General features: G+C 40.2%; 1 protein-coding gene across 1 annotated transcript in view; it reads left to right on the top strand.

Annotated features, from left to right (window-relative positions):
* Nucleotides 1-23,896, top strand: part of ZNRF3 (zinc and ring finger 3) — an 83,649-nt gene that overhangs the window by 42,456 nt on the left and 17,297 nt on the right. Inside the window, exon 2 of the mRNA XM_072142211.1 lies at nt 15,265-15,390. Coding sequence (XP_071998312.1) covers nt 15,265-15,390 — 126 coding nt within the window. The remainder of the gene's footprint in view (nt 1-15,264; nt 15,391-23,896) is intronic.

A 23,896-nucleotide genomic window follows, 5' to 3' on the forward strand; every position in this document is an offset into this window, starting at 1 on the left:
AATCTCCAAAAAGAGACGCTACGGCACCAGAACCAGGCCTCAATGCATTCGAAGAGTATCTGAAATTTATTTAGAGGAGTAACTAATCGCCTGTCCATTGTTATGCTTTACAGTTGGCAGATGGTTTATATGTTAATAAGTTGTATTTGGGTTTCACCAAATGTTGTGTGTTGCGGCCAAACCTCTTTTTTTTGGCCTCATTACTCTAAAGGCCATTGATCTAGAAGCCTTGTGGTTTGTTCAGATGCAATTTTGTAAACACATTTGTGCTGGCAAATCTTCTGAACAAGGTATAGTGTCTCAGTCTTCTTAATCAGGACTGTCATGAACTAGAACATTTAACCTGTTACCTGGACCTGTATTAATGATGTAGCTCTTGGATTTTTTCAGTTTTTCAATATATATTTTTTTCAATGATAAACTTCAAATTGTATGGAAATTGCCCTTTTAGAAGGTCAGAAACCGTAGCTTCACAAAGATCATTTCTGATGCCTCTACTTTACCTTCTTTATGGCAATGGCCATTTAAAAGGGGTATTATATGGTGCGACTAAGTAGGCAAGCACAGTAGGCTGCCTTTACAAAAGTTCCCAACTTTGGTTCTTAAAGGGTTGTCCACACTTCTAAAGATATACCCAGTCCACAGAAGAGGGTTTACTTTCCTGTCCGACTACAGTGACCCCCAGCAAGTAAGTGAATGGGGATCCTGTTCTCATTTATGGGTGCAGCGGCAGGATGAGCATGCATCTTGCCACTCCATTCAATTCTAGGAGAGTGGCCGAAGATTTGCTGAGCACAGTGCTCAGCTACCTCCGGATGATCCCATAGAACTGAATGAAACAGCAGGACATGTGCTGGGCCTGCAACGCCAACCATTATTGTGAACTGGATCCCCAGTCTCCTAATTACAGAGGGTCCTGTTCTCCTGGTTGGTGGGGGTCCTAGCCATCTAACACTCACTGATTAGGAAGTTAACCCTTAAGTGGATTGGGGCATAACTTCTGAAGGTGGGACAACCCCTTTTAAAGTAACTTTTCATAAAATCAGTGTAAAGTTGTGTAGTACATTCAGCTGTGGGCATTAACAACACATAAACTATAATAGAAGGCAAATCAATTAGGCCAGTAAATGGTTGTGTATCTTTCACTTGGCCTTTAGTGTTGGTGTTCTCTTCATTCATGTAAAAAGAGTACTTTTGTGTTTGCAGATTGTTCCTGGTGCAGGAGATAAGTTACATGTTACCATTTATCTTCAAAGAGAGAACCATAAAATGATCAGAGCATGATAATCTCCTCACTTTAATGTTTCGTGGAGTATAATAAGTCTTTTGTATAGTTCAGCAATAACATTTTATTACCTGTGTTTTTGTTGTGGATGTTTTAACTACAATCGGGAAACTGGGACGGCTAATGACTTCCTTTTAAAGTCGGCCCACACCGTTTCCTTTCTGAGGACTCGTTTTATGGTTCATCCCACATTTCTATAGATTTTTTTTTTTTTTTTACTGAAGTGATATAGCTTACCCTATAAATCATAGATCTAATAGCCTGGCTGACTAAAGGGTATGTGCAATCTATCTGGTATCCTTTTAGAGTCAACCCTCTTTGTGAGACCAGGTCCATATGCGGCATAATAATAATTCCTTTATTTATATATAGTGCACAGAGCTTACCAAATCAGTCTCTGTCCCCAATGGGACTCCCAATCTAATCAACCTACCAGTATGTTTTTGGACTGTGGGAGGAAACCGGAGGACCCAGGGGAAACACGCACAAACACGGAGAGAACATAAAAACTCTTTGCAGATGTTGACCCTAGGACTTGAAACTAGGTCCCCAGCGCTGCACGGCTGTAGTGCTAACCACTAAGCCACCGTGCTGCATTAACCTTCTGTAAAAGCAGCATGTGTATGATGGCCAAGGGCTGCAAATTTTCAAATGTGGAATAATCCTCAACCTTCAATTCACAATCTGCGTGATGACATGACGGGTGGTAAATTGGTTAGTTTCTTTATTGGTTATCTCTAGTGATTGGCCAAGACTATGTCTGGAATTGGGATAGATGGCTGCTTTCGTTGTGTCTGTGAAAGTTCTTATTCCCTGGTTGCAAAACATCTAGATGACTGCTGTAATGCCATTGTTATTTGCCTAGACTGATGAGCACCAATCACATGTAAAGGATATCCCTTCTGCTGCTCGTTTGCAAAATCCTAGAACTGAAGACAAATTTTGACCCGTCCAATGTGGCAGTGTTTGTTTTTTGTTTTGCACCCCCCCCCCCCTTACCCCATTATACAAGCTGGTGGGGAGGACTGCAGAGCAGCTGGAAGCACCTGCATAGGGAATTGCTCTTCAAATATTCTCTGTGGCTTCTGCAATCTTTTCTATAACAGAGAATTTATGTTTTGTTTGTGGAGAAGCCTTAGATACAAGTGTTACAATGCATTTATCCATCTTTTAATCAGACAAATAGTAATAGGAAATGGGGATCACCTAATCCTCCTTACTTTGGGCACCCCAAAAGGGGCCTTGCATTCCATGTTCCTTTGCTCAGCACATTCCAGAGCGGAGGTCATTCCACTGAGTACATTCCACAAAACTCCTTCCTTTGGAGGAGCACAGATTTGGGAGGAGGGGCACTTCAAAGACTTTGTCCAGATGCTTATTACCAAGGATATTTAACCCATTATAGGCTCTTCTGCTAGGAATGGGGTTAATGGAAAACTGGTTTAATAGTCCGAATAAGACCATCTCCCGTTCTAGCAAGAGGCTGCAGAACGCTTTGGTATCGTTTGCTGTATTTTATTGCCTTTTGTAGCATAAATATGCAGTCAGGTTTAACGGTCTTATACTTGTCATACATTATTAATTCATAAATCTTTTAACTTTATCCACCACTCAAGCAGAAATGCTGTAAACAAGGTCCTCACAATTCAAAACTAAACCAATTTAGGGGGTGGTGTGCAAGTGTAAAACGCACATTGGGGTCCCTGGCATCATCCCCTGTAAACGAGCAAGGGTAATGAGTGACTTGCATGTGGGGTCCGCAGTCTTTAGAATCAGAAAGACTTGGTCCGGCTTTTCATATACACTTTCACTCCATTCAAATAAACATGTGAGGCGATTATTGTATATGCATTTACACTTTACATTACATCTCCTAGGACACGACCTATGAGGGGTATGTGATGACTGGCTGGATGTACTCAGAACGTAAAAATTGTCTTTGTATGTTTTTTAAGTGGATTTAATAAAACCTGATTCAGTTATAAATCATGAGGGCTGTGTTTACTCAATTTGTTTGATTGTGGATACATTTCTGGAAGAGTAGGCTCATAATGAGAGTTTAGGAGGGCGCTATATGTGCTAAGCCCTCTATACGTCATTGCTTGGGACATGTTGACTGTTTTAATCCTTAACATTGCCAGTGGAAAAGTTAAGATTTTGTCACGTGAATATTTTATAAAATCCCATGGATATTTCCCATGCCTAGATACATTTACACCATTACAAAATAAATGTTTCAAACTGTGTTTCTAAATATAACTAATGCAGCCCTATCAAATCCAAATACTACAGACACCTACAGTACTGGTCCAGGACCAGCAATTGTCTCTCAAAATTGACATCTTTTCTGATTTATAATTGTCCACAACCATTTTTTTTACTTTGTATACATCCTGTGTGAGACACAGGGCCAGCCACAACCGTAACGAGGGCAATATGTGGCTGTGGGCTCCCTAAGGACCATGGACCCGTACCCTAGCTGCAAATTCTAGCAACAGCAGTAAAACATGCAAATCTATATGCTTTTTGGCTTTAGAGGTTTTCAAATATTCTGACATGACTTCTACTGGTAACAGGTGGGTTTTCAGGTTCTGTTTGAAGGCTTGACAGGTTGGGGTCAATCTGACATGATTTGGTAGAGAGATCCTGAGTGTGGGGATGCATGGGAGAAGCCCTGCAGATAGAGAACAAAGGATAGTAAGAGCAAGGCTGAAGGACTGCGGAGTATCGGAGATTATGTGTAGGATGGTATTTGCTGATTACATAAGAGATCTATAGAAGGGACATGGACCACTTTGTGAGTCATGGTTATCAATTTAAACTTTATTCGTTGTGAAACTGGTAACCAGTGCAGAGACCGGCAGAGGGGAGAGATGGAAAATCTGAGTTGGGTCTGTCTCTCAGCCCAGAACAGAGGACCAGAATGTACAACGTGACTCACAAATACTCCATCAGCTCCCGCTACCAACAAGTGAGCTACAAAATTCTCTTGTGCTAGTACGGTGTTCCTGCATGGCCCCGTCTGAAGATCCTGTTTGCTGAAGATGTGGTGCTGAGGAAGTTTCCTTCCTAAATATTTTTGGTCTTCCGTGAAAATGGCCTCCTTCTTGGCAAATTATTGACTTCTCCCTTTCCATGGACACAGGTTTTTTTTTTTTTTTCTTACTTCATCATTGTGAGGTTTTACCATAGGTGGACAGACCTTCCCTACTGTTTTCTAGTGATGGCTGTGGGAGATGAGGGTATCAACTTGCAATTTTGTTGTCCTTGGGTTGAGGAAAGATTGAACGTAAAAAATGCTTTTCAGGTAAATGCTGGACCTGAATCCAGTCGAAGGATTGTCCAAGGCATAAAACTTTTGGGACTTTTTTTGTGGAATCATTACCTGTAATGGAAAGGACTGATGAGGGGGGGGGGTGTTTGTTAGAGAAAAGACTAAAGCAGGAGGACATGGCTGATAACCTTTCTGCTAACCAGAGTGTCTATGTCTGGGCCAGTGATGTACATCTGAAACCATGCTTATCTGATAATGTGGAGGCCTGACTGTTGGCTGCATGAGCTTTTGGAGACATTTGTATTTTGCCACCTTTTTTGCAGAACCAAATTAAAAAAATTACTGATTGTAGCCACACCTTAGTGAAAAATATAAGGGAACCCACTACATTACAGGCGGTCCCCTACTTAAGAACACTCGACTTACATACGACCCCTAGTTACAAACGGACCTCTGGTAATTGGTAAGTTACTGTACTTTAGTCCTAGGCTACAATAATCAGCTATAACAGTTATCACAGGTGTCTGTAATTGTTAATTATTGTTAATCCTGATTCTTATGACAATCCAACATTTTTAAAATCCAATTCTCACCGAGACCAAAAATGTTCTGGCTGGGATTACAATGATAAAATATACAGTTCCGACTTACATACAAACCCCACAGACCCTATCTTGTATGTAACCCGGGGACTACCTGTACTTGTGATGGCACTGCTGAGATGGAGCAGGATATACAACGTATAGTAATAGTATTCCATCCAAGTTTAGGTGTAGGGAAGAGTGAATTTGCATGATGAATAAACATTTACAGCTTTGGGGTGTACAGGCCGTCATTCTTTTACAATAGCTGTGGATAACCTAGGCTCAGCTTTGTTGCTCAATCCTATTTTTAGGAATAAAGATGCTCAGTTGCCTTTGAGACAGCACCTCTTCTTTTAGAAGATCCATTTAGTAGCCATGTAGTCCCCGGGTAATTTACAAGATGAGTACAAACCTAAAGAACCTAAGTTTAATTTGTATTTAAGTCAGAACTAGTATATTTTATCATTTTAAGTTCATTATTTATTTTTTGGATGACCCTGTGACAATTGGATTTTCAAAATTCTGTGCTGTCATGAGAACAAGGATTATCAATAAAGCTTCATGACAGACAACTTACAGCTGATCATTGAAGCCTGGGACTATAGTGAAGCATCCAGAGAGCTTCAACAGTGGTCACAGGGGGGCAGAGGGGGCAGTCTTTAACTAGGGGCCGTCTGTAAGTTGGGTGTTCTTAAGTTGGTGACCACCTGTACAGTTATGTGCATCACATTGCCATTGCTATGAATTAAACTGTATTGTTGCAAGTAAGTATTTAATGGTATGTGAATTACACCACACATAAATAATCTCTCAACTTTATCAGAAAATACCTATGTGAAAGTAAGGGATGGTGTATGGAGCGGATGGGCAGGCCAGCAGCAGCTCCTGGATGCCTATGATGGTCTGGCAGGCCATCTCCCTGGGGACTCACTGCTCACATTCATGGCTCGCTGCTTTTCTAATTCGGACAAAAGGCAGGAAGTGATTTCTCGCACTTATAGACAATGTTCCTCTTTAGGTGGATCCGGTTACTCACTGTAGGATTGAGATTCGGCAAGTTATGTTTGTAACTATAACCTTCTTGAATACCTTGCTTTGCTGCTTTTGAAGTTATTTTGGACAAGTCTCACCAGTACGGTCTGTGCCTCCCCACCTCTTCATATCCTGCTCTTTTAGAAGGTCTCTGGTCTTGTACCTTGGGGTCAAACACAGTTCTTCTTGCCCTTTAGGAAATTCCTCTTTTAGGAAAACATGTTACTTTACTTTTTCTTTAGTAGATAATGAAATTGGGGAAGGCGTCAAAAATGTCAGGAAAAATGACAATACATGTCAATTTCTGCACATACAGTTCTGGGCCCTAGTTTTCTTTGTTGTCTTATAGCCAGTACCAACCTGAGTAGGGACACACCACTTGGATAAAAGTGTTCTCCTAATGTTCAAAACCGTTCAAGAAGAAGAACTGTAATGGCCATGTACAGATGCTAAAGAATTGTTAGCTCTTATATACTGAAATATTGTGGTGATCGTTGCACTTAACGGTGTTTCACACGTTAGAAAAGAAACTTCCAAAGTTGCCCTACTACCAGTTGTAGACCGCTCTACAAACCTTAAGGCTACATTCACACGGACGTATGAAAACGGCCGTATCGTACCGTTTTTTTACGGGTTACATACGGCCACATTCATTTCAATGGACAATACGTCCAACCATTTATATTGCCGTTTTTGACACTGGAGTGTACGTACCGTATACTGGCCGTATAAAAATATAGAGCATGTCCTATTTTCTCCCGTATTTCAGTTCCGTATGCCTACATGCCCTACGGTCGTGTGAATGTAGCCTAAGTGTTGTGTTTTTTTTTTTTTTTTTGTTTCCAGTAGCCACGATCACCACTCTTGTATAAACCAATACAAGCATGTGCTATCCAGTGCCCTGTCCATGTGTCTATCCCAATCTTTCTTTACTACCTTTCCCCATTTTTGCATTGGTCCATCCGTTTCCTTTCCTTGGCTCAAACATATCCTGACATCCCCTTCTGTGCATGGCTGTTGATTCCTCCTTCTCGCTCCAAGACTCGTATTTCCTCACCCTACGAAACATCATTGTTCTGAGCAACTACTCCCTCTCCACCCTGAATGACCATGTCAAGGATGCCCTTTCCTTGCCAGAAATGACTCCTTAGATGGAGCATCGAAGTTCGAGAACCAAATCAGACAGGTCTCGCTTGACAGAAGTCCAGATCTCGGGAAAACGTATATAAAATTGGTACAATCTGTGCATCCCATGCTTGGACTTCATTTGAATAATTAATATTCTACTGCCCATACATCTTATCCAGATGTCTACAATTTGCTTCAGCAGACCCCAAGATTATCACCCAATCATTTTGTATACTAATATCTTTTTGCTGAAATTGTCATATGATGAATTTATCAAAGATTGTTAGAGAAATGCTTAAAATTAGTACGTAATCTAGTATTTGTGGAGTAAGGTGATGAATCTGAACCTCCATGTTCCCTGCTCTGGATGATGGGTTACACTTTCTGGGAGGGGTACCTGTATGTGTTGCATGGATTCACAAATGCTCAAACTAAGGCAATTGTCTAAAACGCTAAAAAAGATTCACTAGGGAGATTCTTATAAGATTGATGTAGAGTATAGAAGACAAAGATCAGACTGGAATATGAGACTCAAGTTTTCCCAACTGTGACTTGGCAAAGTTCAGAGCAATTTAATGGGTCTCTCTTTGGTGTACAACAAGCAGCTGGTGGCTTAACTCTTTCAGTACAACACTATTAAGTAGGGGGGAGGCTAAAATAAGCTGTGAAAACAGATTCAACTTTCTGTATGGAAAGTTCCAAAAGCTGTCAAGATGTGTTCCATCTCCACTTTTGAATCCATCGAATACTCCATACATAGAATGAGTGTTTATTGGTGGCTGAATCTCCAGGAGAATTTTTGCAATTCTGTTCTGCTCTTCTTTGGAACCGCCTATGCATCGGAACCATTTTTTTATTTTTTATCATGACATGTGAGACTTTACATTTTTATTAACACAATCCTCAGCCACTGTTAAATCTGCAATTAAGATCTGCATATAAAAAGCATTTTTTTAGTACAACTTTGACAGTGGATATCTCCGGTTCTGTTCAACCTAGAAACACCATCTTGATATATTAAAGGGTATATTCTATGTTTCAAGGTGCCCCGCTTCTGTAGATATGACCTTATTTAAAGTGGGACACTGTATGATGGCTTGTATATACGTGGTATCTGCACTGGGCATGTGCAAATAGAATGTATATAGCAATATGACGGCCGTGAAAGGGTTAATATTGTTAGGGGGGTACATTTATATCAAATTATTCTGTAAAAGAAAAGAAGGTCATATGGGCATTGCCTGGTTTTGAAGTAACTGTTGTTTTTCAGTCTTTAGCTCTAATTGAGCCAGGATTTAGTGTGTTCATGGGAAAGAACAGGTTTTTAGTTTTTCCATATTTCTACTGCTTCTTCCTCTCGTTATCTCTGGATAGACTTTAAAGTGCCAATACATATTGGAACATGATTCAAGACTTCAGCATTTTGGGTTGGTCTGTTGGCTGTTATATGTTACGTTAGGTGCCCAAGCAAAAATCCTGAGACTGAAAATGATATTTCCTCCAGAAAGTGATTTCATGATTTTAAGTATACTGAAAGACTTTACAGCTTAAAGTTTCCATATAAAATACTTTTAAATGGGGGAAAATTGAGATTAAATTATTCCACTTTTATAAGATTTTTTTTATTTTTACCTAGCAACCCACACTTCTAACTTTCAGAATCCCTGAGGGGCTGAGCATTTTATAGTTGGGCCGGCTTCTTCTTCTAGTGCACTTTTATGGGTCTAATAATCTTATAATGAAATTTTGTACATTTATAAGGGTGTTTAAAGAAGTGGAAGAAACTATTGTGATTATCAGTGTGTGGAAGATTGCAATATGTGGGGTCTTGAAATAATAATCTTTATCTGATTTAGGCCCCTATATTGTGAGTGGTAACATGTCAAGTATAGTCAAATATTCCCAGTGTTTTGCTGTTGTTTCAATTTCTCTTTCCCTTTATTGTCAAATTGTATATTTGTGTGTCTTCTGGCACTATAAGGAAGTGTAGGGAATGAAAGATAGCTAGCAACCATCGGAATAATGAGTAATCCTGCAAAAAAATATATAGATGAAGGTCCATGCATTATCATATCACAACTGATGGGTGGCAGGATAACCACATTAGTTTTGGCCCAGCTGGCTCATCCGGCAGACCACTATTCCTCCCGCCATATGTATATAGATGTTCACATCATAGGATCAAGCATGTTGAATTTTTACAGCCCAATCCTTCTTTCCTCCAACATCTGTAGTTAGATGAATGTATGGAAACCACCATACACCATTACATGTTGTAAGGTTGGAATGACCTAAATCTACAAAGGGAAAGCCCAAGAAACTGGGTCGCCAGATTCCTGCCTTCTGTAGTGTGTTTGGACCTTCCAGTGGGAACAGTATGCAGGTTCTCTTTTAGTAAATTTACTGATCTTCTTCATGGGTTTGTCATTAATAGATGAGATGTACATGTCAATGCCCGTAGTAATGATCCCAGAGATTTATTTTCTCCGGCACCATGTTACCAAAATAATGAGACAGTGGGTGTATGTACTGTTCCTAGCAAACCTCAGAGTCCTGGTAAAGCCTGTTCATGTTGTATTAGTTTGCCATGACATCATTTATCTGCTGACATTTGTTTTAGAGTGATCAAAGTTTGGCTTTAGTGCCAGGTCATATTGTTATATGATTTCTTTTTTCCTTGGTTATTGGGCTTGAGCCTTTTTAAAGCAGTTAATTACAAGTCACTCATTGAATAAGCAATCTTTTGTTTAGCGGAGATGAAAATGATTTCCTCCCGGGAGACTGTACAGCTTGTGTTTTACTTATCTAGATGTCTTTGTACATATGCACGTTCTGGTATGTCGGCCTCGACATGGCTATTAGGGTTCAGGCCCGGCAACCACATTTACTTGTTTATAGTGAATGACACTATAAAGGAAAACCAATGAACCTTCAATAGGTTGCATCGGAATAGATCTTGGTTGTAACTTATCTTTTCTATACATTTATGTATGTATCGATGTTGATGGGTTCCTGCATTGGACAACTCTCTGTTGTCAGACCCAAACAATACAGATATGAGAAAACTTGTTTGTAAGGAGTTTGCAATTGCCTTGTGTGGGACGTGTGGACATAATGTTTTGCCTATTTAGAAGTTAGGAATTCAGATGAACTTTCTTTCAGGGCACCTTTGCCACATAAGAGGTGGGAGCCAAATGCAACTAAGCTGTAGTTTTCTGTAAATATTGATTTTATGTGTTAACCATCATTGTGTGTCACATCATCCCTCGCAGTCCGCCTTCCACGCACAGTGCCCACAATGACACTTGTTAGCTGCAGCTGGCAGCGCCTCATTCCATTCATTTCTTTTGGTTTTGGTTTTATGCCATGCAAAACACTAAAGCCGACAACTGCAAATCCAACCACTCCTTAGAGTAGACCTGTCAGGTCGATTTTGGACCCTAAACCAGTTACAGGTCTCTATGGACCCCCGTGGTTTAGGTACCATATCAACCTTTTTGGTATCTTTTTATGTTTAAAAAAAAACAACTCCTAGATGAGGCACGTCTGACTCACATCTTCAGATCCTGTGTCATGCGTGATGTGTGTTCCGGTTCCACTGCACATGCACCAAAATATGGTGTAATACGCGCAGGCGCCAAGTAAATGATGACATAAGGCAGGTATACATTTTTTTTCCCCCTCTTCCATATTCTTAAAAAAACCAACCGGGTGAATTGGGACACTAAGCCATCCGTACATAAAGACCTGTGAGTTGTTTAGTGTCCTAAATTGCCCTGACAGGTTCCCTTTTAATTCCGGATTCTTAAAACTAAGGTGGTCATGATAGATATATATTTTAAAATTTTAGTTGTAATTGTACATGACCTTGTCACTTATTTATATCATCTCATTGCATGGCCGGGCAGTGATACTGTACATGTGATTATTCAAAGTTCTAAAAGTTGTTATTATTATTATTATTATTATTGTACTTGTGCGTCTTTTAAAGGGACATGCACTGAAACAGGATTTGGGGATTTTTAAGGGTTAAAGAAAACTGCACATCCAAATTGCAGTAGGTGACTTCTTTCAAACCAATGGGTGGATTCATTCAATCCTTCATTATTTCTGACCTTTAAAAAAATAGAATCTCGGTTCACAGTAGTGGATTTATTCTTCTATGTGTGGATCAGAATGAGATTGCTAGTCCACTTGCACCTGTAATTACAATTATGGAAAAGCCCAGCTTTGTAATTAAAATTCCCCATAATCCTTGTACCATAACAGGTTTAATCTAAAACAATAGGGCAAACGCTGCCCATTGTGACAAATAGGAAATGTTTTGTCGTACGCTGAAAGACAAGTGCTGGCAGAGGACAAAATAAAGAGCCAACTTTACTGGGTAGAACACAAGAATGCTTCTCTTTAGTGTTGCCCAGTTCCAAGCTCCGTGAGACAATGGTAATTATTGTACCTGTCCTTGAGTGCTTTGGATGCCACATAAAGGCCCAGTGTTGGCAGTGCCAGCACATACTTTTTAGGTGGCCTGACCAGTCTGGTTACTCGCCACTTAGTACATTATTTAATATTGTTATTATATAGTGATTATGGTTCCTTGATGCTGTACATTTAGTAAGGGAGATCAAAATACAGAAGATCAAAAACGACAGAAATCTGAAACAAGTGGAGAGAGGACCCTGTTCTGAAGGCTTCAAGTCTATATCGGGTATAGATAGACTCTAGAGGTGGGAGAAAAGAATTGGGGGGAGGGGGGTAATTGCGTGTTGTAGGCAATCATAAACAGATGGGTTTAACGGTTTGGGAGGTGGGAGACAATCTGACATAATTCTGGAGGTGGTTGTGTGAAGAGCAAGGTCTGGTGTTGGGATTGGAGATTGTGTTGAATGGTATAGACTGAATAAGGGGACAGGCTGTGTACGGCTCTGTAAGTTTGCTATACAGAGATTTGTGCTCGTATATAATATTTTATGGACAGATTCATTTTTGGATATGAATTACCAGAAATATCTCATCTGCCTAAATGGTGTGCAACTCTCTGATTGGTTGAAGCACTTGATCAGCACCTCTCCTTATTATGGGTGGGAGGCGCTTGTCACTACTAGAACGAGATACTGCTATTACTGTACTGCCCTAACTATAAAATTTAGACCATTTTTAAATTCTCCTACTTAAGGAAACCCGACTTGGAGAAGACCCCTAGTTGAAGACGGACCCCTGTGACATCTGGTGAAGCTCTCTGAATGCTTTACTATAGCCCCAGACTGCAATGATCAGCTGTAAGGTGTCTGTAATGAAGCTTTATTGATAATCCTTGGTCCAATTACAGCAAAAAATGTTGAAACACCAATTGTCACTGGGGCAAAAAAATAAAAGAACAATTATAAAATATACAGTTTCGACTTGCATACAAATTCAACTTAACAAACCTATCTTGTACTTAACCTGGGGGGAACTGCCTGTATTTCACTTTTGTGACCCCTTTTGGGGAAGCTCTTCTAGTCTAGTATTTACCTAGACGCTATAGGAATGTCTGCAAATGTAATTTAAAATGATTTCCTGCAAGTGTCATTTTCTGTTTGTTGACCGTGTCTTTGTTGGGTGTGAAAAGATGACCGGGGCTGTTCTGTAGGAGTGTGATATTTAGATGAAAAGGAACTGGGCAAAATATTTACGCTCTGAACCTAGCGATATGAACTTTTATACTTGTGTGAAATGTCTTTTCAGAAACTTTCCATTGACTGAATGTGGGCACCTCCTTTTATGTGTCATAAAATAACTTGCTTTTGTATGCGGTGAAATGAATCTCTATCATTACTGATCTAATAGGAACATTATATCACCAAGTGATTCTTCTATTACCGGTCTGATAGGGACATTATAATATTGAATTATCCTTGTATTACTGATCTAACGCTAAGATTTTTTTTTTTTTTTTTTTTTTTTGGTTGAAGCACAAAATAGAGAATGTGCTTGTTGAATCCCTGGATTTAGATACAACAAGCAGCAACTGAATAAGCAATAGGAAATAGATTTTATACATTCGTTTTTTGGGATGGGTAAAGGTTAAAGGGAGTTTACCAGAAGATTTTCCATACAAAGCTGTGTTGTTATACCTTTTTATATCTAAAAATACATTTATATTCCAGGATTCTAGCTGGACTTGGAGCACTGTATTGCATGGGTGTATGAGATTACTTCACTGAACAGAGCACAGCTCCTTCTCATGAGTAACTGCTTTACCATTAAACAGGATGCCGCTACAGTAGTGACTTATAGCAGGAGGGAGGGGCTATACTGTGTTGCGTGAAGAGATTTCACACACCAGTGCAACACAGTGCTCCTAGTCCAGCTACAGCTATGCATTTTTTTCACCATCCTGCTGCTACTAACACCACATACAAAGGTATAGTACACAACTCTCCTGAACAAAACACAACACTGCTATCTTATTCCATTTATACTTTGAAATGGCTTGCTCGTACTCCTTTGACTTACCATATTTTTTGGACTATAAGGCACACCGGAGTGTAAGGCGCACCTTCAATAAATGCCTGCTAAAATGTCTAGGTTCATATATAAGGCGCACTAGATTAGAAGGTGCACCTGATTATAAGGATGAATGACCAGCAGGTGGCAGACCTGTGCACAGTTCAAGGCAGCTGTTGTCTGTAAGTATGGTTCATATATAAGGCGCACTGGACTATAAGGTGCACCTTTTGATTTCTGAGAAAATCAAGATTTTTTGTGCGCCTTATAGTCCGAAAAATACGGTAAATAATCTGTACACAGCAGGATGTAGCTTTGTGTTTGGGTTAGAGAGTTAGTGGCGGTTTATAATAAAATTGTGCAGGTGATATCTGCTTTTATCCTGAACTAAATCCTCCTTACCAATACATCAATAAGCAAAACAGAGTCCATTTTCTATGTTCTTCTATGTTTTTACTAGTGAATGTACAGGGCACTTCATTACAATATTAGGGGTCTATGCAGTTATGAAGTTTATGTATGATTTTTATTAGGGTGAGAATGTTTGGATCAATAGCGGAGCTGTCTGCACTGATAAATGGGGGATAAAGGGGATTTTAAATGAAAGTGGATCTTGTCATATGAATTTGTGACCCATGAGAAAGATTTGAGGACAATAATTTGCCTCGGTTTCTGCTCCTCACCCTGTGCACTCTCCCTGCCAACGTCCCCATACACAAAACTCCCTTTTTTCCCCCTTTGTTTTGTCTTTATCAAGCTAATCGGATTAAAGGATCAAACATTTCAAAGAAACTTTTAAGGTTCCTTTTAAGATTGCCCACCCCTCTCCCCTTTTTTCTTTTCTGATCTTACGCACCCCAAATATTGCTAAAGAAAATCCTTTTTTATGTAAAGCTTCTTAACCACTAGAAAAAAAATTCTTGTTGTATAAGCAGAGATGATCACTTTTTATATTAGGCTTGGTACATCCTGAACTAATGGCTTTGCTTTGGTGGAAGGTTTTCTTCATTTATCCCATCTAAAATATCCATGGGTGAAATTGGTCCGTTCATCCCAAAATTAAATCTTGTAAAGAAACAAAGTAGACAAAAGATTGATCAGATTGATTCAATAATATTTAAGTAAGGTCACCTCTGGCTTGCTACATAGGTGTATAATCCAGACCTCTTTAGGGTGTATTAAAAAGTGGGTTTCCTCCAGGTCCTCCAGTTTCCTCCCACACTCCAAAACATACTGGAGGTTGATTAGATTGTGAGCCTCAATTGGACAGGGACCGATTTTTGGCAAGCGCTGTGCAGCGCTGCATAATCTGTGTGCACTATATAAATTAATAAAAAATAATTACTAATAATATTATTCATAGCTAATATTTGCTTTTTCCTTGCTGTGTTTTACATTGTGGAACTGACTTCTCTCTTGATGCATCTTTATGATTTTTCACCTGCTAATGCTGACCCCATTCTTTCCCATAGATGCATCCTTTGGGACTTTGCAATAACAACGATGAGGAAGATTTGTATGAGTATGGCTGGGTTGGAGTGGTGAAACTTGAACAGCCTGAAATGGATCCAAAACCATGTCTGACTGTGTTGGGAAAGGTAAGGAACATGGTCATCTCAGTCATACTCTTTTTTTGGTTTTAAGCAAGATTCTTCAAAATCTAAATAAAATAAATTTATCTCGCTCTCCATTGTCTGCATGTCATGAATCGATATACAACTTCTCCCCATGTCTATAGTAAGTCATATTAGAGGCTTGGATTTTGTTGGATTTTAAAGGTTTTGTCTGGGTTCACTATTTTTCAAAATTGCCCCACTGTTGTCCAATTTATAATGAACTTTTACTAAACTCGGACCTTACCTCTGTAGTACTGCGCCGGACTACTCCAAATTAAATAGAAGTTCTTTATTTTTATACAACCTGGGCCCAACGGTGGAAATAAAATGTATGCCCGTCGACAACCACTTTGGTCTATATTCACACTAAAGTGTGCCACGGCAGGCACACAGGTCGCCGATGGGGAGAGGAGGAGGGGGTGAGTGCTGCTCACCCCCGCCCCTCTCCATAGTGATATATGGTGTACACTGCCGTATTCTGGGGAAAGATGGGACATGTCCTATCTTTCTCCCGGCTACAGAACGGTACGGCGCCGCACGTGTGCTGCACCATACCACTCCCGTATGATGCCGTGCTCCCATTGCCGTCTATGGGGGAGGTATATACGTCCCCCATATGGCAGTGTGAATATAGCCTTAAGGATACAATCCTGACTGGTTCCAGTTCTGTGGAGTATGTCCGGCCCTTTTTGGAGATAATGTCTTCCTAGCTACTTTTTGTTTATAATGTAAAAAGTTCATAAAATGTGTTTTGTAACTTGTTGGGCATGAAGCTTTTTTTTTTTTTTAGGCACTTTTTAATTTCAGTTCGTAATGCATGCGGTTAACAAGACTCTGTTCACACACCTACAAGCATCATTCAGATTTGTCATAGCATGCAATGCTTTATAAGCCGTTTGGGTGACAAATCCTGCTCCAGCTGGGGGGGTGGGTATTACCGTTTTGCATCTGCCAAATGTGTGATTTGGCAAAACGTCATCGATTTCTTGTAAAAAGAAGCCTTAATGCGAACAGTGCCTTTATTTGGAGGGTTTGCTCATTGCTCACTGTCAGCAGTGCATTGTGAGAAGAAAGGTGGTTGTGATAACTACATGTATACGGCGGATGCTGCCTATATGATATGATCACTAGAAGGTCCCTATGACAAAGCTCCCTGCATTCATTATATCTTCATAGTTGGTGTGTTATGTGTACATGGACACATCATCATTTTGTACTATTTATCATGTGTAATTACGCTGGTGTTAGACTTTTGGCAGGGAAGAACATTTATTTTTGGTTTCCACACTTCTTTAATCAATTAAAATCTGATGTTCATGCCTTTTCTTACTTTCTTCTGGGTTTATATGGGAGTTTAGCCAAGACAAAAATATTGAGCTAGTTTCTTGCATTTAGTCACTTTGAAATATATGTGAAATACAAAGTGCTAGCAGACATGTGTTTTCAGTGCATGTTTCAAACCAATATTTGGATATTTTACTGAAAATATACTTTAAAGTCCAGGTTTGCAGCTCCTACAAGTGCTCTGGGCAGGTCTTTGTATCTGAAGAGCTTTTTGCTCTCTGCAAGGATCTGATCGCCATCTCCTTTCCTCTGCTATGAGTGACTGCTGTAAGTAGTCAACCAAAATCCTGCTACAGCTCCTACTCATAGCCGAGGGGAGGGACTGTGGAGTAGCTCAGTGCAGAGAACAGAAAGCTCTTCAGGGTGAAAGTGCGCCTATCCCCAGAGACCCCTTGCAAGAGCTGAAAACTTCAGTTTCTAATGCACTTTATATTTTATTTCTCTTGGTCTCCTATCTGCTGTCATATTTGTTGACACTACTTAGTTTCTGCTATCATGGAAACCTCAAAGCAATCGGTAAACTAATTGATCTGTATATGGAAATCCTATTATCTGAGCATTACTCTATCGAATCTGTTCTAATCATCATTTAAACTAATAGACCTTGGGGAACAGTGAAGTGTCTGTGGCAGCAATGCTGTGAAAGAATAAGGCAAACCTGGATAACTTTATTATGGTTCTTTTTGTGATAGTCCTGAGTTCATAGGGTTTGGCCTTGTCCGAGTCTTTGTTCTCCTTTCACATTTCCTTTTAAGGCTCTGTAGACATTGCATTGCAGCAGATGGGCTCCCAATGCATTTGCTAGACATATGTGTAGGGTGCCATTGACTTTGAATGAACTGTGTATTAATTACCATTTAAAGGCTACTTTAAGGATTGCCTGGGGTCTTTTTTAATGTTCATTTTACAAATATTAGTGGATAGGTAATAAATATTAGATCTTTGGGTGCGCTTGGTGTGGTCCACACTGATTAGATGGTCTTGGCAGCCACCGCTTCAGCAAAATCTGTGTCTCTTAAAGTCCACAATCTCATAAAAGCTATCCCCTCATGAATACGCCGGACCGCTTGAAGCTAGTTGCGTCAATCTGACTGCTACCTGCCTCAGTGTTTTACAGCTTTTTGGTATAAAGCTAGAAATTTAACAGTGTGATAACTGGGGAGGGCTAGTGAGATGTTTCCTTTTAAAAGAAATCTAACATTTGTTTTTATGCATTGTGAACCAAACATACCTTGAGAATGCTTTAGCGACACGGGTGCAGAAACATATCTTGTTTAATCGCTGAACTGAGTGGTTTTGCTCAAAAACAAAATTATAAAATTCAGGACCTTGGAAAAACTGGGTGCTGCTGGCTGCCTACATAAACACATTACACAGAGCTTCCTGAACTGTCCAGACTGGACTAATCAACCTGAGCTGGATGACTACAGCAGCTTGGGGATACTCAACCTGTCAGGGACAGCACAGTGATGACGTATTCTCTGTTTTATTGAGTGGACAGGTCCTCTTTAAATGTTATACATTTATTTAGGAAACAAACCAGTGTTCTTGTTTTCCTCTGGTATTTATCTGTAGTGGCTTATTCTGGCCGTATGTGTCCCTCATGGTCTGTAAAGAGCTGCAGAATACGATGGTACTATATAAATAAAAATGTATTATTATTATAGTCCCCATCAGAAAAGTTATAGATGATCTTTCTCTGAGTATTTACTTGGATGTATCATCTGATAATTTTGAGTTATTCCCATGCACACCCTTTACAGTGGTCTGTTTTTATTATTTGGTGCTTTAGGTACGGTTGCAGCTCAGAATCCAGTCTCTGTTCTCTCCTAGTCCTGCTTCACCCTGCAGCTAGGACACCTGCCTCTGCAGAGTTATCAAGCTCTTTGAAGTTCAGTGAGAAGCGGTGGGTGGGAACAGGGAAAGAGGGGGGTCGAGAGGCCCCTCCATGTTCCTTTTGCCTATTCGAAAAGAAAAGCAGTGTCCAGACTTGTCAAAGAGGAATTAAGTGTTTATATATGTAACCACAGCCTCCCCCAAGTATTCTCTCAGGTGTGTCTGAGACGGCGGGAATCTGAAAGAAAGGCTCCCAGGAACGCCACTGGAAAATGTGTGCCGGTGCCATCTCTGGAGCACTTATCTTTATTGCATATTCATCCGCTCTGGACATTGTAACCTATGTCGCCTTTTATCTGGTTCCAAGCTTAGGAAATCTCAGTAAATGTTAACAGCCTTAGTTAAAAGCATTAATGGGATTGAGATGAAATGTCTAGCAAATGATATTATTGATCTTGCAGTTGTGAATAAAGCTGCCATCAGGCCGGAGTGCACAGTTATAGCTGCTTATTCTAGAATCAACAAAATTGTTCTGCCGAGACTTTAAAAAGGGTGAGAAATTAGTGATCTCCACGAATGAAGGATATGACTCCTGAAATAACCCAGCTCATAAATTACATTCCTCTCTGTGAAAGTTTTTGGTATGTCAATACTATAGCAGACTCGGCTCCTTGAGATATTTGAGCTTCTAAAGACAAATACATACAGTATCTTGCCCTTAAAGGTATATTTAAAAAAAAAAAAAAAAAAAAAATTGATTTCTCTTAAAGGGTTTGCACCAAATTAAACATGCTGGACACTCCCATACTATTGTATGGAGCTGCAGGATTCATGTTTGTCCTGCCGCTCCATCAGTGGAAACAGGACCCCAGTTCTCCAGATTGATGGAGCTCCCATTCTTATGGTCAGTGGTGATCCGAGCAGTTGGACTCTCACTAATCAGCTTCTTATCCCCTATTCTGTGCATAGGGGATAACCTGTTAACTCAGTATAACCCCTTCCAGATTGGTAGGGGAAGTGCGTCTGCACAGTGTAACACTTCCAGGACCCATTGAGGCTCATTAGCATAATTTAAAATGTTGATTTTAGAAGGCTGGAGGCAATAGATAACAAGTCAGTTTGATTTTTTTTTTTTCTTTAAAATATGTAGGCTAAAAATTCAGGTTTAGAAACTCTTCTAACTAAGATTCACAGTGCATTTTTTCTCCCTGATTTGAGGATGCAGCCTGTTCTTTTGGAATAACCAGGGCTGCTTCTGCCTTGTAATGTACAAAAGGTCAGGCCCTGAAGGACAGAGCGAGATAAAAAACCGTGCTGAGGAAGGAAAGGGATAGACGCTCTGTCCTGTATCTCTCCTGCGCAGAAATAGTTATCAGGCAATGTGAGAAACCTAAGGCCTTAGGGCTCTGTGTAATTGTATACGTCCTAGGCCTCAAATAACCTCCTAGCCGCCGAAACATCTAAGAGAGTCTTTTAATGTTTCAGACGCCTCCTTTCTATGAAATACAATGAAGCTGACATTTTTCCTATAGAGCTCGGTATATAAATCTTATTCTGTTGTTCAAGGGAATGGGTTTATACCTGGCTTTTGTTAGTCTGTGTTTATATGTGGACCGTACCCTATGCTATTTTAATTTAGTATCATTTTGTTTGGTTTTTGCTTTGCATGTATGTTTTTTTTTTTATCTAAATGCAGTAGGGCCCGGACCCATGACCTGTTTAAGAGCATTTTATGCAATAATACCTTTATGTACATTTGACTTAACACATTAGTTTGGACCCATGCAATTGCCTTTACATAACTGTACACCAGACTGTGCCCCATGTCCAGCCACAAACGATCCTGCTACTGCTAATAGCACACATACAGGTATGGTTATCCAGGTCTCTAGGGCTGCTTCCCGACAGTGTCTTGCAATTTTACATGGTGATGATTTTACTGATGATCCCCTTTTAGTTGTACATGTTCCTGATTACTCGGAGAGGTGGGCACTACAGGAACGTTTTCAGATATTATACTGTAGATTTTATCCAGTGATCCATGTAAAATGGTTGTATACAATACAGTCGGGGGAAGTGGGGGTGGTGCCAGCACTAGGCATACCCGGGCAAGTGCCAGCACCCAGAGCTTGCTAGAGGGGGCCCACATAAGTACCTGCATAAGGAAACCATGGGGTTGTAGGGGGATGTATCTAATTAATCCATAGATGGTAAGGTGGGGCTTTTTATAAAATAACCATGAGGGGGCTGTTTGGTATGACAAACTAGGGAAAATTTGGGGGAACAGGAGACTGTGTGTGTTTTTTAGGTCAATGTCTTACCTTTTGGTTGGTTATTAAAGGGGTTGGCCTCTTTTCAACAATTTTCTTCCATTAAACATGTTTCTCCATGTGTATGTAACTGTACCTTTGCCGCCTCTGAGAGCCTCATATTTTCTCTGTTGTCACCATGCTGCCCTCTGCATATATAGGAGGGAGATCAGGGTGAGTGACAACATCTCCTCCTATTCATCAGACATGTAAACAAAGATCCACAGAGAATTTGCAGACAGCACTAAAGTAAGTAGCAGGACTGCTGAATCACTTGATGAACATTAATGGCACATGAACAACTTGTGTTAAAAGAGTGGCAACCCCTTTAAGAAACTTTTCATTTTTAAAAATCACATTATTTTTTTAAATCGCTTTATTTCTTGATTATGTTTCATGTTTTTTCCCAGCCTGTTAACCCAAGATGTAAAAAAGTTAGAGTGCTAATCCTCACTAGACCTCGGCAGCATCTGAGGAGATTAAGAGATTTTTTTTGTGTCTTGATAAGGGCCTTTGAAGTTGATTTTAAAATTTCTACTGCCTATTGGAGACTGGTCATTTGGAATAAGCGCATGATTGAGAACATTTGCCCTGCTGCTTCATATTAACAGAATACAAATGTTGCAATTTTTAGTAATTTTTTACATTGCTTTCATTTCCATCTGTAGATTGTACTCACACAGTTTTGTGTATGTTGTGTAATTAAGGACCATTAAATGGGTTTTTATCAGGACTAATACATTGGGTGTGTGGACAATGTTATGCCATCAATCGTTTACTGTAGTGGACCAGCAATTTGCGACAGTGTGTCCGGACTTCATTGCTGGACCTGAAAGAATAGAGTGGCAGGATTGTGGATGGAAATATATTGATAATTGTGTGGGAATATATGATAAACTCATGTGATTTAAAAGATGCCTTCTCCAGTAGAATCTGCTTCAATCAGCCTAGTCTGATATTTGGCCCTCTGTAATAGAGGTTACTATTTGATGGGGTGTCCACACTGGCATGTGAGTGGCTCGTCGCTGTTGTCTATGGACAGGGGAGGGGTATGCGCGCTCTAGCGTGGCATAAGTGTGTGTGCATGTACCCTAAGGTGTGTTTAAAACATGATCATGTGTGACTGGCCAACCAAATGCATGGCCACATACCATCTCCACTATAAGGCGGTTATTTAGACTATTTATTTCTTTAGTATCCCTATCATGTTTTAAATAAAATAGCTTGGATTTTACTCCATCCAGTTTTACATATACAGACGAGATTGAGTTTATTCAAGTACCAGGGTGCCAGTTCAGACAAGATATTGCTTCAAGAACACCAACATTTTGTAACCTTCTATGAAAAGTTCTGTGATTTCACCCCCTGACAAAAGCTTCCTTTTCTGCTGCCCCATGCATGGTTTGCCTTCTATCACCTAAACACATTCCATTGACTTTATTGTTTTGCATTGTAGTTTAATCAAACAAGTGGCTGTGTCCTCGGCGGCTTGGAATAAGGGAGCTGCTCCGCTCTTATCCCTACAGGCCCAGGTGTAACAGGGAGAGCCACATACAAGTAAACATTCGGTCAAGAAGACACAGCCAAAAGAAAACAGATTAGGATTTTCTTTAGCAGAATAAAGAGGCTTCAGTTACATGTCTTTACAGTATCTTAAGAAGCCTCTAGTGTTATTGCCACCTGCACACACAAGTTGTGAATATGTAAAAGAAAGGGAGATTAGAGTGTTTATCTAAATACATGGGTGACCCCCAAGAAAGAATTTAAAAAAATTCTCCCCTGTTCATAATCCACTGTAAGCTTAGATACGGGAGTTGACTATGTGAGGAACACATATCCCTCGTATTCCCTTTCATGTATTTACTAGCATACCTGCATGCTCCCTTCCTTCTTCTAACGTTGACTATTAACCAACACTGGTAGACTACCAAGTGGTGCATTAGTAAGTGTAACCCCACATTGCATGGGTCATGGGGCCCCATGGTAATGAACTGTAGAATGGGCACCAGGCCCTCTGGATGATGCATCACTTGAGAGTATTCCTGGAGAGTATACCCGTGGTCTTTTATATTTTTGTAGTATAATAAAGAGAGGATAGTCACACTGTCCTCCTAGCAGTTATGGAAAATACAGCGTCTAGCTGCCCATGTGAAGCTGTGCGGAATCACTGTGGGATTAAGAAATGGCAATCAATCCGGATGGTGTCTGATCAGAGCAGAGAGAGGGGGCTGCAGGGTAATTGCACTTCTGTTATATAAATGAGCTCCAGTCAAGTTATATGAATATGCCTATTCGCCATATGATTTGAGGATAAGTCAGGAGGATTTCTGATGTGTCCTTTCAACATACAGCACAGACTTGTACCTGTGTCTGCTATACAGCGGGATATTTTGTCCGGTGCCGCCTCCTCCCCCTGAAGGCGGGGAGGAAGAGTGACTATTGGCCGCAGTCAGTGATCGTGATTGGCTGCAGTCGATGTCTCTCCAGTGATGTCACTTTCCTCCTGCCCAATATGTCGTTCAGCATAGGCCAGTTGTGACGCAGTATTGCTGCTTTTTTACCTCCCCTATATACTTCAGTAGCCTCCACTGAGCTTGCATCATATTTATAGCACATTATACAACATATACTGGTCAGTATAAGTCTATTTATAGGCTAAGCTATAAATTGGGAGATTCCCTGGCATCTATACTTCGTTTATACTGAAAATGTGGTGTGTGCCTAGCCTCAGCTCACATTTTCCCCTGTTACAATAATCCTCACAAATACTCAAGCACCGAAATACAGTAGATATCTCTATATACAATCACACTGGCTTTTCTTTCTATACAAGGTAGATCCGGTGGCAGGTTCATCTAATCTATAGTAGGATAGCCCTTTTTAGGGCTAATCCTTTAGTCCCCCATATGATTTAGAATTTTTTTCTTTATATGCAAATTTACCAAAGAGGCTACTGGCACACCCCAGTAGCCTCTTGCAAACCACTGACCAAACCATCT

The sequence above is a fragment of the Engystomops pustulosus genome, chromosome 1, assembly GCF_040894005.1.
Source record: "Engystomops pustulosus chromosome 1, aEngPut4.maternal, whole genome shotgun sequence".
In the NCBI taxonomy this organism is placed as follows: domain Eukaryota; kingdom Metazoa; phylum Chordata; class Amphibia; order Anura; family Leptodactylidae; genus Engystomops; species Engystomops pustulosus.